Source organism: Podarcis vaucheri (assembly GCF_965113315.1).
Source record: "Podarcis vaucheri genome assembly, chromosome: 2".
NCBI classification, from domain to species: domain Eukaryota; kingdom Metazoa; phylum Chordata; class Lepidosauria; order Squamata; family Lacertidae; genus Podarcis; species Podarcis vaucheri.
Window position 1 is genome coordinate 2,112,679 of NC_138760.1, and position 24,314 is coordinate 2,136,992.

General features: G+C 46.2%; 1 protein-coding gene across 11 annotated transcripts in view; it reads left to right on the top strand.

Moving 5' to 3' along the window:
• The window catches only part of HDAC7 (histone deacetylase 7), a 201,963-nt gene that overhangs the window by 86,610 nt on the left and 91,039 nt on the right, over nucleotides 1-24,314 (top strand). The window contains exon 1 of one of the 11 annotated variants that reach the window (XM_082207922.1): nucleotides 861-879. The exons of 9 other annotated variants lie outside the window; for them this stretch is intronic. Coding sequence is in view for 1 of the 2 variants with exons in the window: in XM_082207918.1 (XP_082064044.1) it covers nucleotides 13,769-13,787 (19 nt within the window). In the remaining variant the exon portion in view is untranslated. Of the gene's footprint in view, nucleotides 1-860; nucleotides 880-13,753; nucleotides 13,788-24,314 lie in introns of those variants that run through there. One more of the 11 variants, XM_082207918.1, reaches the window with a different exon arrangement.

The window sequence follows — 24,314 nt, forward strand, 5'->3', positions numbered from 1 at the left end:
CGGCTTGGCTCACTGGCGTGAGTTGTCTAGATCCTTTTGCTTCCTCCCAATCCTCCTTCCCCAGTCATGTGGTCTATAGAATCGTAGAGTTGGAAAGGACCACAAGGGTTTATCTAGTCGAACCTCCTGCAATGCAGGAATCTTTGGTTCATTGTGGGGCTCAAGCCCATAACCCTGAGATTAAGTGTCACATACAGCAGATGGTATTTTAAAAAATGTGTCTTGTGTTTTCAAAACGCTTTATATATATATTGCTTGATTGCAAATCTCTCTCCTTGCCCCATTGCATTTATCTACCTGTGGACACAGACTAATTTTGCCTAAGTTGTTCTCAGCATCCTGCTTTTCAATTTATCTGAAATCTGCAGTTTAAACTGGGACATGGTGTGGCCTTTACACTCGGGAAAGGGTTGTAGAGCTCAGTGGTGGAGTATCTGCTTTGCATGCAGGCTCAATCCTTGGCATCTCCCGGGAGGGCTGGGAATATCCCCTGCCTGAAACCCTGCAGAGTTGCTGTCAGTCAGCATGGACAATATTAGTTAGATGGACCAATGATCTGACTTGGTATGAGTTTCCTAGGTTCTCGGGGCCTTGGGGGCTTTTAAGGGCCAGGTCCCAGGTCTGCATGAAGACCTGGCCATCTATTCCTGGTTTCCACGAGGGAGCAGTGCTGCTTTGGCTGAAGCAATGGGTGGCACTAGTTGGCCTTTGGATGAGTTCCAGCTTGCTCGACACGTTTAATAAAGTGTAGCTTTAAAGCCTCTGCACACCCACACACAGCCCAAGTTAGAAATGTCTCTGAGAAGCTCTGGATGTAAAGAGATGGTTCGTGATGCGCTGGTGGTGCTCCTTTCATCCTCCTTCACCATCCTTTTGGAGGTAAGAATCACTTGGGGACTTTCCATTGTGCTCACAACAGGTCAAAGCAGCACAGCTTAGCTGTCTTCGCAGTCTTGAGGTGTCTGTCTGTCTGATTGTGTCTCAGGCCTTATCCATACGTAGTTAACTTTTGCCACACACTTTCTGGGCACAGGTCTGTGGTTTCCCAGTCCACACTGGAGCGCTCTTCTTTTCGCCCTGGAGCTTTTGCCATGATAACTCACTCTTTAAAGCTGAAGGGCAACAAACAGCAATTTGAGTTTTCTGTGAATTGCAATTTGGTGCGATGCAGCAGTGAAGAGTGGATTTTTGTGGGGAAAGCTTCAGAGCCAAAATAGAGCACTCGGACCCAGAACTTGAAAGTGCAGGCTGTGCCTAGAAAGTGCAGAGGCAAAAGGTAAGTGTTGATAAGCTCACGGTCTTGTTCCTATACTTGATCTTATGACTTGGTGCAGATGAAATGTCAACACACTTCAGGCTTTGGTAGTTAGTATGCACCCACCTCTGAATGTGATACTTTGTTAGGTTGTTGTCATGGGCACTTGAGTGCAATCTGTTTGAAGTTTGTGAAATGGTCAGGAACAAGAGTCCTCAAAATGTGAGGAGGACCTCTCTTTCGGGATGTTAACAATTTGAGGGAGTGTGGTTGAGCAACGGACCTGGTGACGTTCAATGGGCATGAGAACCTTTTTGTCATGTTATTTGCATTGTAGGGCAGGAATGAAGGAAAGTTTGACCCTCCAGATTCTGGTAGATTCCAGCTCCCATCATCCTCAATCATTGGCTGGGGCTGATAGGTATTGGGGATCCAGCAACACCTGGAGGCCTGCAGGTTCTCCCTCTGTGCTGTGGGGTTGAGTGTAACTGCACCATTGGCGCTGTCTCTTGATGTTTATATGTACAATATGGACAAAAGGAGTGGATAGTTGTGAGCAGCGGCTCATAGGAAACTACTATATCATGAGGTAAACCATTGGCCCATCTAGCAACTGTATTGTCTACTGATGGGCAGGTACTTGGAGATGCCAGAGTCTGAACCTGGGGTTTTCTGCATGCAAAGCAGATTCTCCACCATGGAGCTGTAGTTCCATGTTAAGAACATGACTACTGTTGGGTAGGTGGTCCATGCAGTTGTGACCTCTGAATGAGTGGGGTCTTCAGTTATTTGTAGCATCCGTAGGTGAGCAGTTGCTCATGCATAGCCACCCTTTTGCTGAATGTGCAGCCCTCATAGGAACATAACAAAAGCGTGGCTCGGTCAAGCCAATGGTCCATCTAGCCCAGAATCCTTTTCTCACAGCGGCCAACCAGATGCCATTAGGAAACTCACAAGCAGCACCTGAATGCAAGAGCAACTCTCCCCTCCGGAGGTTTCCAGCAACTGGTATTCAGAAGCCTTGCTGCCTACAGCCAAGGACAGGCTTATGTGCACAGTCCCATTCTACTTTCTGCGTGTGATCAAGGGCTTAAGGGACTTTGGTTTCTCTCCTTCCAGAGTCAGGATACACACATTTAAAGCTGGTGATCTCTAACGGGGCACCCATGGACACACAAGCTCCCACAGAGGTCTTCTCTGATGCCCACAGGATTCACTTCCCTGCACCTCCCCCCTCCTCTTGAAAGCAGCTTGAATGAAGACATTGTGTTGGAGCCAGTAGAGTAAGTTGTGGTGTGCACTTGGTTGCAGGGTGTGTGCAGTGCACATGGGCTCCAAAAGGTTGGCAGCCCTGGTTCTAAGATATCTACTCTGGAAACTGGGTAGAAGATTTCAAGCACTTCCTGGCTGAGGTTGTACCATTCTGGTGCTTTTAGTGTTTCCATCTGACATGTAGAAGAAAAAACAAGAAAAGGAGAGAGGTTGGAAATCCACTATTTTTCTCTTACATTATCAAACATTTTTAGGGTTTCAGTCCCACCACATAGGTTTATCCCGGATGTAGGTGTTGTTGACCTCTGTATCACTCTGACTTGTTTATATCTCTTAAGAACTCAAGGCTGTAATTTTATACTTAACACTTAACCTGGGAGTAAGCCCCACTGAACACGTGTAAGATTTTGCCTTTAATTTTGGAATGAAGTCAAATTCTAGTGTGCGTTTGTGCTTTTCAGAGAAGAAAGAATTCCAGAAGGTGAGTTTCTTCCATCTCAGCAGCACTTGGGTGAGACATGCCCCACCTAGTGATATTCTTGCCTCCCCCCCCCCGCCAGCCTTGATATGCAATTCCTAAAGGTGCAGGATGAGCCCTCTCCCATCTTTCTCACCAAATAAGATTTATGACTCCTCTCTTTTGAGGCCTTGCTCATCTTTGCCTGCTATCTCATCCTGATCTATACCATCCATATTTTGATTCAGGTTACTGGATCTATCTTGTGTTTTCTAGAGTCAGGGACAGACCCATACAGCAGCCTGATGCATGCCACCCAGGAGCGGTGTGAAGAAAGGAGGGGGAATTGTAGTCCAGCAGAACTTGGAGGGCCGCAGGGTCCCTTACCTGCTCTAGCAGGTGTGGGTATCTCAACAGGCTTTTGACGAGCAGCATCAGACGAATCCATCTTTTCCACAGAGCTTTTTAAACCCTTCTCATGAGTGGTGGTTGAGCTAGCTAGATGCAAAAAGGGGACAGGAGGCTCCTGCACTTTTAATAGTTATTTAGTAGAGGGGATTTTGGCGTACAACAGTTAAAGGTGCTCCCTGTCCTTTCTTTGCACCATGGCAGGTTTTTTTTTGCAAAGGTCTAGGATGTGGAGGGGGAAATGGCTGTGCAATTAAAGTTTTAAGCACCCCAATTCCCTCTCAGCCCTGATTGCAAGGTGAAGCAGCCTTTAGGTTGAGTTCCAACCTGTAGCTCCGTCTCAAGTGATCAAAGGATTTTGTGGTTTTTTTGGTACAGATCTGTTTGTCAGCACATGCCTTGGTCTTGATCAGCCTGTGCAGAGGAGAGGGCAGCCGGGTACACTTGCTCTGGACCTCCGTGTGCTATGCTGACCAGGCAGTCCAAGCAGGAGCTGGCTGCTTTTTTGTTTGAGTTTATAACTTTATTCCTGGCTAGGCCTCAGACAAGATCTGTGTGCACCTGGTCCTCAGTGTATGGTGGTCCCAACCTCATTTCAGATTTGGGGTGTGTACCCACTCACACACGAAAACAAAGACCACCACAGCCAATCACAAACGAACAGCCACACCCTAGGCCAACCCCAACCTCTCTCACCACCAAAGGAACACAAGTGAACAGCAGAGAACCTGCACAAGCAACGCTGACACAAAACCCCACATATATTAAGTAAAATAGAAACATCACCACCCGACCCCACCCCCCATCTCCCCCCCACCTCTTTCCCCCTATTCTTCCTAATGTCTCAACAAATGAAACTGACTACATGGTAAAAATACGATAGACAGACATTACATATACTTTTGTAAATCAAGAAAATCTTTAATAAAAATGCATTTAAAAAAAGATTTGGGGTGTGTATGTGAGTGGTACAGGAGCTCAGAAATCACTGCTGTTTAATTGTAATGTGTCAAAGCGATGATTGGAGGGCACATGATGTAGCAGTCTTACTGAAGCTAGCCAGGTCTGCTGGCCATGCTGGCTGGGACTGATTAGAGTTGGAGTCCAACATTTGGAGGACCTGATCCAATTTGCTATGGAAACTACTGACTTTGGGGGTGAGGCTGGTACTGGTTAAGGTCCCTTGCAGAGAGAGGCAACTAGATTTTGCCTTAGGAGTGCTGCCCCACGCACTGATCTATTCCATGTGCTCCTGTGGGTGGTGTTTTAGTGCCAGAGTTCCAATGGGGAATTCCACTGCCATGGCGATTCCGTAAGGAAAATGCGTCAGAAGCTCCTGCTCAGTGTTGTGTCTGGTGTCTGCGATTGCCTTGTGGGACTTGCACTACAAGAAGCTCTGAGTCCTGCCTTTGCACATCATTGAGCACATCATTGGTTCAGAAGGAACCTCCGGCGTGTGCACACGTGATGGGACGATGGCAACCTAAATCTGCTGAATTCCGCAAAAGAGGTGCTGAAAATGGATGAAATGGTGGAAAACACTGCTCAACTTTCCTCTCTGTCATCATTTTATTTTGTGCTTGTATTAATAGCCAGACCTGTGAAATTCATGTACTCTTGTGCTATTTTGGTGGGTGGGGCTGGGGGAACTGGCATACAGCTTTGCTTCTGAGCAACCTCTGCTTTCATCATGGGTACGTTTACATTTTTGGAAAATGTTCAAGAGGCGTTTGCTGAAGTCTCAAGTGAGAGGAGGGTCAGTCAAAGCTTCTGGCATTCAGAGATTAGTCTCCTCTTTTCACACTGGGGTGATGGCTTACTATTTATCTGCCTGTGTGCCAGATAAGTGGAGGGGGAGGTCTGCCTTGTTTCACAGGGAGCTGCAGCTAATCCGTGCTTCTTGCTCTGTGTCTACCACCCAGCCACACGTCATCCTCTTCAAATACGCAGCTCAGGTGGCACAGCTGCTCCTGGATTGTACCATTTCAAACTGCTTGTTACCTTTCGGTGGGGTGGGAGAGACTATTAAACTCTTCCCTGTATTCAAAAAACAAACATCAAAAACTAGATGGCCTTGCTATCCTCATCTGCTTTCCTTACATAGGGTTTCCCTTTCCTCTCCACTGCCCCATGGCAAAGCATTCAGGCATGTGATTTCCCCACCTGCAGTCAAAAGTGGTACACTTCTTTCTTCCGCCGTCAGTGTTGGAAGCTCAGATATACAAGCCAGGTGCCCCGTGGCTCCTTCAACCAAGATTGCACCTGCCAAAACAGAATGCCTAGTTGCCATTTTGGGGCAAGACAACGCTAAAGTTTTATTTTTCAAATGATGGACTGACTGTGGTAGATTCTCAGTGAAACATCTTCCTAGTTCAGATGACAATCTTGAGCCAGGCTAAAAACTTCGAGAACTTAAAGAAGAAAAAGCACTTGATCCAGGGATGGTCCACATATCCTTTTCTTAATGGTGTCTGCTCCTGCTCTGGCTGCACAGAAAAAGCATTTTGGTTCCTGAAATTCATTCCAATTGTGCAGATAAAATATAACTGATGGAATTCTACATGATGGGGTGTTGGTGTGTAAAAACAGTCCAGATCCAATGATCCCCCCAGTTATGCACCTCCAGATGGTGGAGACGTTGGGCACCATCCTGGCGCCCAGGCATCTTCACTCAGTCGCAAGTGGTTGATAGGCAGGTGCAAAAGATGCCTGGCTAATTTCGGACACTGACCTCAGTTGTAGTTTCGGATTAATTTCACCCTATATTTTCTGTTTTTTCTTTCTTGTTCTCATAATTTGTGAACCTTTGAGCAACCTCAAACAACAGCCCTGTAAACTAAGTCAGAATTATTATCCCTGCCCTGCCTTTTCCAGATTTTTTTTGGGGGGGCCTGAGACTTAAGAAAGAATGGCTGACATAAAGCCACCCAGTGTTTTCATGGCAAGATTTGTAGCTCAGGCTGCGTATACACTATACATTTAAAGCACGGGGCCTTCATGAAAGAATCCTGGGAACTCCACAGAGCTACAGTTCCCAGCCTCCATAACAAACTACAATTCCCAAAATTCTTAGGGGGAACTCATGTTCTTTAAATATATGCTATACCAGCACTGATTTTTTTCCTGTAAGCTGTACACTCAGTTCACTTGGGCCAGTGAGGAGATCCAGCTGTCCTGGCCAGTGCTTTGTGTGAAACCAAGTATGTGCCCTAAAATGGGGGGGTTGGACTCGATGGCCCTTGTGGTCTATTCCAATTCTATGATTCTATGTGGCCCCAACGTCCTGTGCAATGTTCCTCAGCAGGCATCCTATGTTTAAAGTCTTCTTTGTTTGTAGAATGTTTGGAAAAACATTGCTGTCTATAACCCGTGTCCTTTTCATTCCCTTAATCCTTGAACTTGCCATGTTCTGTCAGGCATGAGATCTCCCGACATTGGCAGTCTTTGCCCCGAAGAGACTACAGTGCATACAAAACAGAGGGAAAGGATGTATGATTCACCCTCTTCTCTCCCCCCCCCCACAAAAACATGATCTGGTTTCAGAATTATGGTGATAGGAGCTGGGGTGCAATTGAAAAGGCTGTTTGCTAGTTGAAATAATAATTTTAATAAACTGTAGCCCCAGTGTAGAATCAGAGCTGAAATCATTGCTAGCTGTTTTCTTGTACTTTCAGCATTCTTGCCTCTCCTTCACTGCCAAACTGTTCAATGGCAAAGATTATTTCATAGCAACCTACCGGTATTTCCAAAAGTTTTCTGCTTTCAAGCCTTGTTCTGCTAAGGGTTAAGGTGCTATTGGTCTGCTCCCACCCCTTTAAGGTGTGCTTGAGAATTTTCCAAGAACCATTAGAAGCCAGGCATCTGGGTTCCAGCAGCTATTTATAGCCTGGATAATAGATCAGAAAGCCACCTGAGCCTGCCAGCTGCCTTTCTGCTGGGTTTTATTTGAATGCTCTTCAGAGGCAACAGAGTGCATAACAAACAGTCACTCCAAAAAAACTCCTGTAGGCAGTTCCTGGTAGAGCAAGTGAGGAGGCTTGTAAAGCGGGGAAGTGGCTTTGGGAGGCAGCTGGGGAGCTTCTTTCACTGGGCATCAAGAAATACATAATTCCAGATATGGATATTTCGGGGGCGGGGAGGGGGACACCCATACATGCAAATATTGGGAATAAATTGAAATATTTTCAGCTTGACACTATAGGCCAGGCCTCTGGGCAAAGAGTCAAAGCTGCCTTTTCCCACACACAAATTTCGTGCTTCAGCAGACTTTTGATTCCAAACCGGGGGGGGGGGGGGTGCATTTCTGGAAATTCTAGCTGCATGGTGATACATCTTTGTTTTGATGTTTTAAAACTGGGCCACTGTCTTAGTCACAGCCCTCCACTGTGTAGACCACCCTGACTGGCCCCCATTCTCCAGGTGGAGTCCCAGCCTCACCAGGGCCGAAAGCTGGAGGACATGCAGATAACCTTTAAACCAGGGGTCAGCAACCTTTTTCAGCCATGAGCCGGTCCACCATCTCTCAGACCTTGTGGGGGGCTGGACTATATGGGGGGGGAATGAATGAATTCCTATGCCCCACAAATAACCCAGAGATGCATTTTAAATAAAAGCACACATTCTACTCATGTAAAAACACACTTATTCCTGGACCGTCCGTGGGCCGGATTGAGAAGGCGATTGGGCCACATCCAGTCCACGGGCCTTAGGTTGCCTCCCCCTGCTTTAAACCTTTTGTGGCAAGAGGCAAAGTCTGCCTGGAGGCTCCTGCCTACTCCCTCTCACCCCCCCCCTTGTGGGCCGTAAGTCAGGCTTGAGGAACCTTAGGTCTGGGAGCTGAATGCGGCCCTCCAGACCTTATACCTCTTCCCAGGTCACACCCTCACAGAGAAGCTAGCCAATTATACAAAGGTAAAAATTCATGTCAGCGGCTCAGCCTACGTCTGCCCCCTGCCCACCCCCCACCCCCGGTGTGTGACTCTCTGGAGGAGTGCATCCTTTGGGCTTAGGAAGGTTGGCCATCTCATTTGGAGCAGCTAGAAAACACAGAGGAACACGTCCGTCCCTTGATTATTGGACTGCTAGTGGGAGGCAACAGAGGCTTCTAGTAGTTGGGCCGTGGGGCTTCTGGTCCAAGGTTTCTGTGTGTCCTGTGTGCTGGTTCACTGTGCCTCTTCTGACCATGCAGGCCTATCCACTTCCAAGCTGATGGGCTTCTGGAATCAGGCCCTAGTCATTGGTGGTGGTTTTCGCCTTTTAGGATTCCTGAAGTCTTGCTGTATGAGATGTGGGATTTGAAATGGTGCATTGAATACTATAACCTGAGAATTCCAGCTTTCAGAGAAGAGCAGTTTTGCTGTCTTTCTTAGCTGAAGAATTCCAAACTGTTGTACTTTCCACACGTACAATCTCCACAGACTGTGTGTGCCTCAAAGAGTGTCTATTCTGTGAAGGCCCTTCTTGAGCCTCTGAGATGCATGTTGCACATGGCCTCCTCCCCACATCCTGTTTCGGCATTCCTCTTTTACGCTCCAAGCGTGCCAGTCCTGGATACATGAAATTTCATGGACGGCATCTATTCTTAGCCCACCAGCTAGTTGAGTAAGTCACGTTGCCCAACAGCAGTCATGAGTTCAAGACTTTTGAGGGTGGGGAAGGGAAGCGAGATAAGAATAATAGCTGTAAACACAGAGAAGGGGGAGAGGAACATGACTGATTCCAGCCCAGATGTTTTAAATTCATGATCATCTAGCTCATTTGACAGGAGAGCTATAAATTACGGGGTTGTGTCTGTATTAACGGAGTCTGTTTGAGAGAGGAATTTTGTAGAGTTCTCTAACTTCTATAGCTGCAACAAGAGTTACTTTAATGCTGGATGTTCTCCCCCCCAGACTCCAAGCAAAGCCTGTTCCCACCTCTGCTCTGACCTTTATTTCTGGCCATTCTGACAGTGTTAAGCAACAAAGAGCATGTCTTTTGTAATAGCCATTGTGACCTAGTGGTTCAATAGGGATGGGGAAACCTGTGTGTGTGTCCACCCTGATATTGTTGGGACTCTGTTGACCCAGACAAGCATGGACAGTGGTCAAAGAGGATGGGAGGTGCAGTCCAGAACAATCAGGGTTAGTGTCATGGGGAGGCCTGGGTTCAACTTTCTTCCTTGGTGGCCTTGGGCCACTCATGTGCTCTCAGCCTAACCAACCTCTTAGGGTTGTTGTGAGGATCGGAAGAGAGCCTTGTATGCCCCTCTGAACAACTTGCAGGAGGGCTGGGATAGAAAGGCAGCCTATGTACCCAGATCAATATAGGTGAATGCATGGACCATGCTTGCGTACCCCTTACTGCCGTCATCTAAACTGTGGCCCAAAAGGTGGGCTGAGCTGCCCCTCTGTTTTCTGTGTGTTTTGACATGAGCCCCCACCCCCTTAAACACATAACATACATAATTCTAGCCAGAGCTTCTGTTGCAGTCTAAACCTAGAGCTGCTGCTGGGAAACTGTTCCCTTCCTCCTCCGCTGCCCCCCCTTCTTCTGCCCAAAGGCACAAGCTGCTGATTCCCCCTACCAGCTCCTCGTGACTCTAAATGGGAGGAAAGTGCCTATTACTCTGCAAATGTCTCATCTGTGATTTGGAAAGGGATGATGGAAAAGTGCCAGACCAGCACTCTCTGTGCAGTGACGAAGCTGCATGCTCGGCACTGGGGGCGGGGGTGTGGTGCGCCACCCGTGGGGATGTGGCGTCAGTCCTGGGGGGGGTGTGGCGTGCCGCCCACTGGGGCATGGCACCTAGCACAATTGGGGTGCACGGCGTGTGTCCAGGGGGCGGCCATGATGGTACCCCCCTGATGGTGCCAGGGGTGTGCGCTTCCCCCCACCCGCCCCCGTTCCTCCACCAGTGGCTCTGTGGGGATGGTGTGAGCATGGCTTATCTTTTACCCTCAATTCCTCAGTGTGCAGAATTGGCACATGGGAGAGTGCTTTCTCCAGATATCATGGACTCCTGTCAACCCAATGCGGTCAGAGAGCAGGTGATAGGAGCTGGTGTCCCAGGTTAAGGAACAATGTTGGATGTGGAGCTGGGCAGGGCAGGCTCAAATCCTTTTTCCAGCATGGAACAGATGTGGTAGCCTTGTCAACCATTGTAGATCTTCCAAATCTCCTAATAATCCTCCAAGTAACTCCTGGGCTGCATGTGGCAGAGTTTGGCATGTGGATTTTTTATTAGCTGACCCAGAATGTCAAGCTGGTTGGTTTTGTTTGTTTGTTTTTTGCTGTGTGGTGAAACTGGTCCTCAGTAACGGTCCCTGGGACAGTTAGGGCTTGCATAACAAGTGCACACCTCTTAGCTTGCTCCCAGTGTCAGCACACCTGATGTATATGCAAAGGTGAGCATGAGTGACAAGGCTCCAGCCCAGCCTTTGTGCCTTTCTGTCGAGCGAGTGGCTTCTGTCCCAACTGTGTGGGTGATGCAAATCTCTCCTTTGCTGCAATCAGATGAGGCGAGTGATAATGGCTTGGTGTGTGGAAGAGGAAGGGCAGGTTCCAGGGTGGAACCTGGGGGATGCTATCTCCCCGCCCACGTCGAGACATTTGCCACCTGTGCTGATCTCCTCCCACAGTTGTGACAGGTCCATGATGTGTGGGAACTTCTTTTTTTAGGTCTTTTGCTGTTTGCCTGTTGTTTTGCAGCCTGCCAGGGCAAACTTCCCCACCTGCACCTTCTCCTTCTGCACCCAAAGAGTGCATGAGAGCAAAGCAAGGCTAGAGGGAGGAGGACAACACAGGCATTGCTAGCTTCTCTTCAAAGATGAAGAAATGGCAAATTCTGTGCAGAGTTGCCAGGAGTGTGTTGCAATCTCAGATCACATAGTGCATAAACTATGTATAAATGCCAGGGACTCTAACTACCTTCTTATTTCTGATTGGATATAAGGCCCTAGCACTGGGCACGATCCAGACAAAAGTTAAGAGCTGAAGTCCACTTGCAGATGAGTCTGCCTTATACTTGCCTACTGTTATCTACACTGATTAGCAATGGCTCTCTGGGATTTCAGAGCAGAGGTCTTTCTTTCCCATCATTTTGTACCAGATCTTTCCAACTAGAGATGCTCAGGATTCAACCTGCTCTGCTTTTGTCCCTGATATTCAGCAGGTGCTTCCCTGTGGAAATCAATAGCACTTTTTAAAAGGGGCCATGTTTGGGCTAGACTGCTGCCACTGTTAACTGTTAACAATTCCTGTTTTGTCCTTGTGTTGCAGTGTTTTTTTAATCTCAGGTGTAGGAGGCTTGTGAGGGAAGCAAATCACCAGGCAATAGGTTTTTGCCTCTTCTCTTGATCACACTCTGCCCAGCTGTAGCAATGCCAGCTCCTGAATGGGAACTCCATGCATGTGATTTTACAGTTCTGCAACCACATCACAGTCTTTTTCTGAATGCCAGCTCCCATGCCACAGGTTCTCTCTTTTGTGCCTTCTAGCTGTACTGGCACATGTGTAGAGAGCAAGAGAGCCTTTGGTTATCTCCAGGGATAGGATACTTAAAGATTTCTTTATCGCATCTAGCACAGAGCTTTCCAAACTCTGTGTCGCGACATGTTTGTGTCTCGGCTCCAGTGTGTAGGTGTGTCGAGCGAATGCTCCCTACGCCTCCCAGGGCTGGAAAGGGGTCAGTTTAACCTCCAGTTTGCTAGTAAAACTGAATTACTGTGTTGCGAAATGATGCATGTCTAAAAAGTGTGTCACCAACATGAAAATTTTGGAAAGCTCTGATCTAGCAGTTACATTCGTGATCGCTGCTGGTTGACTCACTGTGTATAGTCATAGAATTCAACATTTTCAGACCGGGAACCACCTTTTAACCCCAATGTACATTTAAAGGTAAAGGGACCCCTGACCGTTAGGTCCAGTCGTTTCCGACTCTGGGGTTGCGGCGCTCATCTCGCTTTATTGGCCAGAGCAGCACACGGAAACGCTGTTTACCTTCCCGCCGGAGTGGTACCTATTTATCTACGTGCACTTTGATGTGCTTTCAAACTGCTAGGTTGGCAGGAGCAGGGACCGTGCAACGGAAGCTCACCCCGTTGCGGGGATTCGAACCACCGACCTCCTGATTGGCAAGTCCTGGGCTGTTTGGTTTAACCCACAGCACCACCCGCGTCCCGTACATTTCATAGAATCATAGAATCATAGAATCGTAGAGTTGGAAGAGACCACAAGGGCCATCGAGTCCAACCCCCTGCCAAGCAGGAAACACCATCAGAGCACTCCTGACATATGGTTGTCAAGCCTCTGCTTAAAGACCTCCAAAGTAGGAGACTCCACCACACTCCTTGGCAGCAAATTCCACTGTCGAACAGCTCTTACTGTCAGGAAGTTCTTCCTAATGTTTAGGTGGAATCTTCTTTCTTGTAGTTTGGATCCATTGCTCCGTGTCCGCTTCTCTGGAGCAGTAGAAAACAACCTTTCTCCCTCCTCTATGTGACATCCTTTTATATATTTTTTACCATATATTTGTATAGTGGTAGTTTTTTGTTGTGACCCACCTTAGATCAGGCTGCGACCCATCAGTGTAGGGATGAGGAAATAGTGGCTCTTTGGGTGTTGTTGGGACTACAACTCCCATCACTCCTTGCCATTGGCCATGCTAGCTAGGGCTGATGGGAACTGTAGTCCAATAGCACCTGGAAAGCCATAGGTTCTGCCCATCCCTTTAGTAGTGGGCTCTGACCCATCAGTTGAAGACCAGTGCTGCCTAAGTACCACAGGTAGGGTGTCAGCTGCAGTTTCTGCAAGTGCAGGATTTGGTTCTAGATGCAGGAGAGGGCAGGAAGATGGAGAACAAGTTCTGTGATGAATAGTTGAAGAAGGGGAGACTTGTGATGTGACAGCATTCTTCAGATACCGGAAAGTGCAAGGAGTTGTTTTCTGCTTCCTTGGAGGCAGAAGTAGATAAGTTATTTTATCGTTGCCTATTACAGTGGCACCTCAGTTTTCGAACAGCTTAGTTCCCAAACCAACGCTGCAAACCCGGAAGTAGGTGTTCGAACTTTGCCTCGGAAACCAAACGTGCTCCTGAGCTTCCATTTTCACTGCTGCACAGCTCATTTGAATCCCCCACATAGTAATTAAGGCTTTTTTCATCCCGTTTTACCCTTGCGTGGCAAATTTAAGCCCCCCCCCCCAATCGTAATTAAAGCCTTCCATTTCTGACTGCAGTATTCTGAGGTGATATTTGGTGCTTTTGTTTTTGCTATTTTTTGTGTTTTTGTTTGTGGGGCTTTTTCATTTTTGTGAATGTGGCTTGTTTTTTCTTTTGTGATTGATTGATTGATTGATTGAGTGACTGTGGAAATGGATAAAAGCCCCCCAGCCAAACAATGACAATCATCAGTGCAGGTAAGAATTTTTATTATTGATTATTTTTATCATCTACAATACTATCTTATTTATGTTATAGTACAGAACATTGATTATTGCTTTCATTTTATGGATCAATGATCTTGTTAGATAGTAAAATTCATGTTAAATTGCTGTTTTAAGGGTTGTTTTTAAAAGTCTGGAACGGATTAATCCATTTTTCATTACTTTCTATGGGAAAGTGCACTTTGGTTTTGGAACGCTTTGGTTTTGGAACAGACTTCCAGAACGGCTTAAGTTTGAGAACCAAGGTACCACTGTATTGCATTCCTACCACATTTTTCCCTCCAAGGACCTGAAGGTGGCAGACATAGTCTCTCCTCTCACTCCATTTTATCTGTACAACCACCCTGTGAGATAGATTATGTGGGACTGCCTCTGAAAATGATTTGGAAATTTCAGCTGGTGGAGAATTTGGTGGCCACGTTGCTCACTGGGGCAAGATGGTTTGAGCATACGACACCGATCCTGACCCGACTGCACTGGCTGCCAATCACTTTCTGGACCCAATTCAAAGTGCTGGCATTGACCTATAAAGCCTTAAATGGCTCCGGACTTCAGTACCTCAAGGACTGCCTTTCCCTATATGAACGCAGATCCTGTGATCAGCCTCTTCTTTGTGTGCTTCCCCCACAAGAGGGGGGGGCAACAACAGAATGGGCGTTTTCTGCAGTGGATCCCCATCTGTGGAATGCTCTCCCCCAGGAGGTTCAGCTAGTGCCTTCGTTACATATCTTTAGGCACCAGGCAAAACCATCCTTCTCCCAGGCCTTTGGCTAATTAAACAATATATGGCCTTTAAAACTGTGTTGGGGTTATTGGTTTTTTGTTTTGGTTTTGCTATAGTATTATTTTTGTGCTTTTATATTGTAAGCTGCCCTGTGATCCTTGGTTTGAGGACAGTAAAATAAGTAAGTAAGTAAGTAAGTAAGTAAGTAAGTAAGTAAGTAAGTAAGACTTATAGACAGTGCCTAGACCACCCAGTGAGCTCCATGCCCTGGCTGGGTGGGGTGAGGAGTTCAGCCCTGGTCTTCCAGGTCCTAGGCCCCACCTTCACTATGCAATTAAAACCCTTTTGTACCACTTTAAACAGTCATGGTTTCCCCAAAAAACCCTCCTTGTGACTAGCTGTGCTAGAATAAGTTCTGTAAAACAATTTCTTTTAAAAATGGAATGAATTCATTGTGCTGCATTAGAGAAAAGCAAAGTTTTGCATAATTTCTGCTTGTCGAGAATCCAGCTTTTCCTTGGCACAGAATTGCTAATTGATTGATTTTAGAACAAAGTTTTCACGGTCCAGGCAAGGAGGGTGGTTGTAATCAGTTTGTAGCTTCAGTCTTCAAGCTTCAGAAAATTGGTTGGGTGTAACCAATAAACCAAAGCTTTGATTAAAGTTTAAAATTTGATCTAGATTGATTGCCATTTATAATGCAAGAGAGAACTGTGAAATTTATGATTCCTGAAGGACATTTTTTCTGGCACACCTTGAGCCAGATTTTATGAAAAGGAATAATTCGGATTGCTTTTCTTTCTGCTTTGGTCCAAAACCAGCAGTTGTGTATGCCTTTTGCTGATCGTACTTTGAATTATTATTATTATTATTGTGATCACCTTCTGCACAATGTACAATAAAGATATCAGAAAACAACAGAAATATTTAAAACAGAAAGCATGCAAAATAGACACAGGTCTGGGGAACCTTTAGCCCTCAAAATGTTGTTGGATTGCAGCTTCCATTGGTGCCAGCCAACATGGTCAGGGGTCTGGGCTGATGTGGTTCAGCTGCATCTGGAGGGCCACAGATTTTTCATCTCTACAGTACACAGTGTGAGAAACTCAGATACATAAGCTCAGTGCCAAATGGCTCCTAAACCAATGTTACAGTCACCAAAACAGGGTGTCTAGTTGCCAGAAACTGTAAGCACACTGGACCTAAGAGTTTTTACTGTTGTTCTTAGTGTTATAACGACAGTTCTAAAACCTTGTGTCCCCCCCTCCCCCCAAGGATTGACTGACTTTGATTGATTCTCAGTTAAGCATCTGGCTAGTTCAGAGGACAACCTAGAGCTTGGTTAAGAACTCTGAGAACTTAAAGAAGAAAAGCCACTTGATCCAGGGGCCATCCACATATATATTATTCTCTACCTTCCTCTTTTTCTTAATGTTGACACAGACCATTTATAACATAGAAATATTATTCACAACTGTGAGCAGGGCAGTGGGGTGGGGTAAGTGAAGACAAGCGCCAACAATTAACTACAGTGTACACTGCTCCTGCTTAAATCATGTCCTTCTAGCTCCAAGGGGATACTTTTTGCTGAACATGAGAACATGATATGGGCAATTCAGCAATGGAGTCAGGGATGAGGAACCTTTGACCCTCAGATGCTGCTGCACTCCAACTCCAATCATCCTTGATCTGGGGCTGATGGGAGCTGGAGTGCAACATCAGCGGGGGGAGGGCAGTGCTGCAGGCCTTTATTGCTTTGAGGCTGGATCAGTACTTGATCAAAATGCAAATATTTCATCTGTGAACTGCCCTAACAACTAGTCAGGAGTGCTGGGGGCAGCAGGGAGAACATCAGCTTTTGTAGACAGGAAAAATGAACTGCTAGTTAGGTATAACAATATGAACTGATCCAACATCTGCATAGCATGTACCTGACCTCATACCAAGTGTTTTGCCTAATAAGAAGAGGGGTGATGTTATCGCTGTGTGCTGCGTTGGTAAGCCATGGTTGGAATATTTTTGTTCAGTAAAATTATGATGTTGACAAGTTGAAAAGGATTAAGAGGAAAGCTATGAGGAAGATCAAGTATCCTGAAGAGGAAAAGCCAAAAGCAGCGGATATGCTTGTTCTGGAGAGATAAGATTAAGGAGAGAGATGTTGACTTGCTGTTGTTTAAAAAATCAAAAACAAAACTCAAGTATTTAAAGAAGAATGTAAGAAAGGGAAAAAATAGGAGAATAGGAAGTTAAAGGGTTTAGATTATTGGATGGGTGAAAGCAGATTTAGAGTAAACATAAAGAGATTTGGGCAGGTGGGCGGGGAAGAGGAGGAGAGAGAAATCATGACTATATAAGAGCAATTCAATGAGTTGTGGAATCTCCTTCCTTGGAAATGTTCAAAGAGAAGTTAAGATAGATGTCTGTTAAGGATGAGTTTTGAGTGTAGGCCGGCCTGTCTTTCTGGTATAGCTTTAACCAGAACGGGTTGTGATAGCCCAGCCAGTGATGCTTCAAGCATAGAATGACAGGAGGTCTCAGGTAGAAGGTCTGGGACAGATTTGGAATCTGTGTTTGAGGGCACTGCTGCTTTGGTGGGTCATTGACTAGGTGGGTCATTGATTTAACTAGATGGACCCCTCATCTTGCACAGTGGAAGGTAATGCCTTGGTGTGTGTCCTTCGGCCAGACAAGCTGTTCGCCAAATCCTCCACTGCTTATTTCAAGCTGCAGTAGAGGGCCCAGCGAGCAGCCCTTATTATTCAATGTAGCATCAAGCAGTTCTAGGTTTTGCTTTTGTTTTTTGGCTTTCTTGAGGTCAGGACCCCTTTGTCCTTGGCAGCTCCTCTCGTCATTATCTCAGTTCTGGTCCTGAAAGAAGCATCATTAACTTCCCTCTCCCTGTTCCCAGGCCAGTGGACAGGGGCCCCAGTGCTGGCAGGACAGTGGATTCGTTCCTAAGTGGGAGATGTCCAAGAACGTATCTGCACGCTTGGTTCCTGCCAGGGCGTCTGCAAGGGGACCCCAGGCATCAATTTGCCTTCTTGTCTGCTGTGTCCTTTTCTGATCTCCATGTGGCATGAGAGGTGAAGCCTTCTTTGCAACCGAGTATTGGTTTCCTATCCTGTCCCTTCTTCCAAGTCAAATCAAGGCAGAGGTTTCAGAAAAGGCCGTGAAGTGCATTTGAAGCATTTCCAAGTGTGTGTGTGTGTGTGTGTGTGTGTTGGCATTAGTAGTTCCCACCCGTATTTGGAATGGAACCTGGGATCTTCTGCATTCAAAGTGTGTTCTCGTGTGCTGAGCTACGGTGGTTTCCCTTTCCCTGGCGGTCAGGATCACAAGAGGTATGGCATCCATACAGGAGCCTCATGATCAGCAGCAAGGCTCTTCTTCACCATGGAGCTTCAGTTCCACGCTTCCTTGCTAAACTGGTGCACTTAAGCAGTAGGCACGGTTTAAACAGCTAGACAGTGAATATGATGATACTCCTATTTTTATTGATATTTATTTATTTAAAGCTTTTATAGCTCGTGCTTTAGCTAAAAAGGCTCTCACAGCAGCTTACAAAAGTCAGTGCTAAGACAGTGCCTGCCTTCATGCTCATGATTTAAAAAGACATGACACTTAAGGAAAAAGGGCTAGGAGGGAGGAGGGAAAAGTAAAGTCGAGCACATGCTCTTAAAGTTACAGTGTATAAACCTTTGAAAAAAGAGACATACCAAAAGCCATGTGCATCACATTTGGGAGAGCCAACATGTTTTGGGGGCATATGCCATAAGAATAATGTCCAAATTTCTCTTTTAAAGGCTTTTATTTGTTTATATTTTTAATAATGTGTTTCTGCCAAAATCTCAGAAACCATCTTGAGGTAGCCTAGACCCAAGTTCACCACACTTCCCAGGTCAGTGTCCGCACTAGCTATCCAAACTTAGAACTATAATATTTTTATCAATGGAGTCTTGCAAACATTGTCAGAGTCCACTTCCAAGTTGGTTCACCCCCACTAGCTCCTCAGCTTGTGTTTGCTGTGTTAGTGGAATGAAGTGTTGCACAAATGAATTCCTCTTGTGTTTGTTTGTTTGTTTGATTGGTTGATTTTAAAGAGTATCTAGCTCTCTGTAACTCCTAAATTGTGTGCTCCTTAATGAAAAATGAAATCTCCGTAGTTTCCTGTGACTCTGAAATACCCACACAGAGAGGAGGTTGCCCAATGCATCTCTGCAAAAGATTTGGTCTCTCCTCGTTCCAATCAGCCTTGGGCTAGAATAAATCATCTATTTCTGCAGCATCTATTTTTATATTGTAGTGTTCATTTTCTCTTGAGACAAAAACACAGCAGAATCATTGGCTCTCTGAAGATGCTGCTTGTGTCCTTAGAATCATAGAATCATAGAATTGGAAGAGACCACAAGGGCCATCGAGTCCAACCCCCTGCCAAGCAGGAAACACTATCAGAGCACTCCTGACATATGGTTGTCAAGCCTCTGCTTAAAGACCTCCAAAGTAGGAGACTCCACCACACTCCTTGGCAGCAAATTCCACTGTCGAACAGCTCTTACTGTCAGGAAGTTCTTCCTGATGTTTAGGTGGAATCTTCTTTTTTGTAGTTTGGATCCGTTGCTCCGTGTCCGCTTCTCTGGAGCAGCAGAAAACAACCTTTCTCCCTCCTCTATGGGACATCCTTTTATATATTCGAACATGGCTATCATATCACCCCTTAACCTCCTCTTCTCCAGGCTAAACATGCCCAGCTCCCTTAGCCGTTCCTCATAAGGCATCGTTTCCAGGCCTTTGACCATTTTGGTTGCCCTCCTCTGGACACGTTCCAGTTTGTCAGTGTCCTTCTTGAACTGTGGTGCCCAGAACTGGTCACTGTTCTTGCCATGAGTTAAGGCATTGGGTTTCCTCTCTTCCGGTCAGGAAGGACACTGTGGGGTCCTCTGAGGTTGGGTGCAGAAGTGGTGCTGATTCTCACCCTTACACTCTTGCAAGGCAGAGAAAACTGGCCCTCCAGTCTTGCTGGGTTACAGCTCCCATCGGCACCAGCCAGCATGGCCAGTGGTCAGGGCTGGTGGGAGTTGTAGTCCAACAACCTCTGGAGGGCACCAGGTTAGAAAGGCTGACCTATTGCACTCTTGAGGGGGCTGAGGATGATTTTCCATGATAAGAGGATAGGTGCCATTGTTTTGCATGTCTCTATGAGTAAGAGAAGCAGAACGAAAGATGCAAAGTGGCAAGTATATGGAAATTGGCGTGGGTTGTGCAATGTAGAACAATTGCAGAGCTGTAACTTTACTGGCAACAGATTAGGACGGCCTCTGTGACCTCAGATGATGATTCTTCTTTGCCTTAAAATTCAAGGTTTATATGTGAGTTTTCAGTATTCGCACATACAAATCCTATTCTAAGAGGCAAACATCAGGTGATGAACATAAGAAGGATGTAGCTGGATCAGGCCCAAGGCCCATCCCGTCTAGTGTCCTGTTCTCACAATGGCCAACTTGGTGCCTAAGGAAGCCTTCGAGCACGGCCAGCATCTTTGGAGGTGGGCTGCCTGCGACAGAGGAGGGGAAACACCATGGCTTGTAGCCATTGACAGCCTGTGATGCTCTAGAGCTTGTTGGAGTCCATGGCAAATTGTAGTCCAGCAACATCTGGAGGGCCACAGGTTTCCCATCCTGATCTATATATGGGGAAATAGGGAGATAGGTATCCAAACTCTTTCTCTTGGAGGGCTGAGGCTCAAGATCCAGTGGAAAAACATGACTGGGCAGTGCATATGAATGTGTTAGCATGCCAGCTTCTTTCACCTTCAGTGTAGTCTCTGCATTAACTCAAAAGCAAGAATGTAGGCCAGGTGAGGATGGTACCTGGAGGAAGCAGGCTTCATTTTTCCTGTACCAACCCATCACCTGCACTGGGGCATTGACTGAGCCTGCAGCAAGCCACTAATTCATGCAGTGTGGACATGGAAATGTGGCTGGACTGAGGAAGAACTGGGATAGTCCTGGTGGCTTTGGGTGTTCAGAAATCTAACTCTGTTGCATAGGATTATGGGGATTCAGGGGTTTTTTTGGGAAGGCTTAATATAGTTAATATGTATTTCATAATTTCATAGACCACAAATATATAATTTTTTCAAGTTGTGTAGAGCATATTTAAAAACAGTACCAAGTATGGAATAACTAAGATAAAAGCCACCAATTTGAAGGACCTATAATGAAAGACAGCATTGCTATAAAATAAAAGGGGTCAGAACCAGCAAGTAGTTGTTGTTGTTGATGATGATGATAATAACAAGTTAGCAAATTTGGAAGAGTAAATCACAAAATTACACACACCATTGAAGCAGGGGTGGGGGGTGTTCTCCAGATGTTGTAGGACCACAACTCCCTCATTTGTTGGTCTTGATGTTATATCATCGTGAACCACCCTGGCTGGTATAGAAATGTTTGAAAATAAAATAAAAATCCTAGAGAGGGAGCACAAGTTTCTTGAAATGTACTGCTTTTTTTGCAGCTGAACATTGAATGTATCCAAAGCCAACTTTACAACTTGTTGAGACTGTCCCACTTCCCACTTCTGCTGGAATTTCTTTCCCCCTTCCTTTCTTATATAAAGGAGAGGAAGAGGAGACTATATATTCCAAGCTGTGCAAGAGGACTTAGGCAGTCTTTGGCAGTTGTTATAAATAGACCAAATGGATTTTCGTCAATGGTGGGTTTAATTCACCCGGAGTGGCTGAGCGGATCTGCTCTTGGAGGCTCCTCAAGGATTGCAGTGTTCCAGTTGTGCATCCTCAGATGGGGCTGCTGCTTCCTCTGCCCACAATAGCTGGAAACGAGAGGATCCTGGGTAAACGGGGGGGGGGGGAGAGAAGCACCCAAACCACTTCCTTCCAGACTCCCCAAAGAGACATTCCTTTCCCTGCTTAGTTTAGACAAGTTCAGAAACAAATGTGTTGGCCGGGGGGGGGGAGCTGCTTGGGGTGAGAGAAGGAATGATTTTGCCAGATGGGCTGAGGACAGCAGCTTTGCCGGGAGCTGGTGGTCTGAGCACCGTTGGCTGCTTTGCCTAGGCAGTAGAGCCTCAGGAGCGAGCCAGCTTAGGCTTTGGAGGTGTGCAGTTTTTTGCCAGCTGCAGACTATGGGGGATGGGGCAGCAGCAGCATGTGCTGGGAATTTGGTGCACTACCAAGTTTGGCTCATGGCATGGGGGCTGAGAATCTGGAAATGGGACTGTGAAATGCGACATTTAGCACACCAGCCAATTGCGCGAGAGGTGCTACTTTACCCACCTGCCTGCCCCCATAACTTAGCATAGTGTTTCTAGTCCTTGTATCTTTTAAAATTATTATTATTATTAATTGCCAAGAGAAGGTGTAGGTGAAGGCTACCATAACCTGCAAGTGGGATTTGGTAGCAGCCTAGATCTGATTTCTTCCAAATACATGCTGTTCTTTTTCTTTATTCACAGCTGCCCCTTCCAACCCAAAGCTTCCAGCTGTGCTTAAAAAGGGAGGGAATCCTGGCTGCTTAGATTTGGATTGCTGGACTCAACAGTCTCAAACAAACTGGACTGGAGAGGCCAGCCCCTGCCCCACCAACACATGAAGCAACTGCTTGCAGATTCTTTACAGCACAGTTCTATGCATGCTTACTTGGAAATAAGCTCCACTTTGTTCAGTGGGGTTCAGGGCTGTCTTAAGCATATGCAGCGCCAGGGTACAAAGATCTGCCCGGTGGCCCCCCTGGCGCACGGGAGGGCAGAGCCAGCCGCCTCAGTGCCTCACTGGCTCGGCAGCCCCCGAACTCGCAACAGAAGAGCCCACTGTGGTGCTCCGACCAACGGGCAGGCTCTTCCTCGGACTCTCGGTCTGGCGCCCCTGAGAGCCCAGTGCCCAGGTGCCCCGCACCCCTAGTGCCTATGAGTAAGGCGGCCCTGGTGGGGTTTCTTCCCAACTAAATGTGCATAGGATTACTGTTCTAGACAGGCCCAGCTCATGCTAAGCGCCTTTCAGTTAAGTTATATACAAGCATTCTACCCACAGCATTACGCTTGGGCTAGTGCTCCTCCGGGTCATGGGATGGGGAGATAAACTCTGCTTTTGTTTGCAGTGGGAGACGCACTGATTAGGGCAGGATGAATGAGGTTTGTGCAGGGGACTACGATCTCTCTCTCTCCCACTCCATTTAAATCAAGACATTTCTTAAAATGGGGACGGTTTTGGTCAGGGCCAGTGGATGAGGCTGGATTAGATCAGCCTTGACTAACCTGGCATGCTCCCGATATCTCTTGACTACAGCTCCCATCATCCCTGATTACTTCCTGTTTTGGCTGGGCTTAGTGGGATTTGGAGTCCAAAACCCTGGAAAGCAGTAATTTGGAGGAAAGCAGGGTTAGATGGTAGCTGGTGTAAAAAGTCTGTGTGTGGAGGGGTGGATTTTGGATGGTTGCAAGATGTGCTCCTGCAATTATGGAGAATAATGTGTGTAACAGGAGAGAAAATAATCACAGAGGTGCATGTTTTAATGGCGCAAGCATGGTGGGTGGGGGAAGCTGTCACTATTTGTTTATTTGCATCCACAGATGCCTAATCTCTTGCTCAACCACATTCCATTCAGGACTTCCAACAAGCAAGGGCCCCACTAGCTAAGAGAAGAATTGCATTTTCCCAGTGACAAAATACTAGGATCTGAATGCTGGAGAAAGGGATTTTTTTTTTTTTCAAATGGGGGCTGTGGATTCTTTTGGTATTGCTTGTTGCACAGAAACACCATGGAGATGCCCCTGAAGCCCGTTCAGTCTCATTCCATGCAGGAATCGCAGTAGCTTTGCACAGCCAGCCAGTGTTGCATTTCCCAGGGTACAGAATGCTGCACTTGTGAGGAGCTGGCAGATGTGGTGGTTTGAATCCAGCGTAAGTCGGTTGTCTTTGGATCCCATTGAAATCAGTGTGAAAAGTTAGCTAGTTAGGTTGGTATCCAATTCTGTCTCCGTGCCCAGGGATAGTCTCATGAGATTGCGGAATTGGCATTATTACAGGTGCCACAGATATAATATCCCTTCCGTCTTTGTAAGAAGAAGAACTCAATTGCACTTTGGAACTCTCTCCCTGTTGAGGTCAAGCGGGCGCCTTCTCTTTTTTTTATATAAAATATTTATTGAGATTTTACAAATTATATCAGACAAAACAATACACATAAACACAAACAAAAAAGAACAAGTATAATTTCAAAACCTTATTTTCTTAAAACTTATTTCACCGACCTCCTCATACCTCCCCTTTCTGCATTCCCATTTCAAATATTTAGTTCAGCAAATCCTCACCCTTAATTTTGTCTAATTGTCAGCCTTTCTTTTCTTTTAACTTAATCTTTACAACTGTACTCCATTTAATTTTTAAAGCCACCTCATTCTAACACACACTGATTTTACAATGTTTCTTAAGATAATTCTTAAATTTCTTCCAGTCTTCTTCCGTCGTCTCTTTTCCCTGATCTCGGATTCTGCCAGTCATTTCTGCCAATCCCATATAGTCAATCACCTTCATCTGCCATTCTTCCAAGGTGGGTAGATCTTGTGTCTTCCAATACTTTGCGATGAGTATTCTTGCTGCTGTTGTATCGTACATAAAGAATGTTCTGTCTTTCTTTGACACCAATTGGCCGACAATGCCCAGGAGAAAGGCTTCTGGTTTCTTAAGGAAGGTATATTTAAATACCTTTTTTAGTTCATTATAGATCATTTCCCAGAAGGCCTTAACCCTTGGGCACATC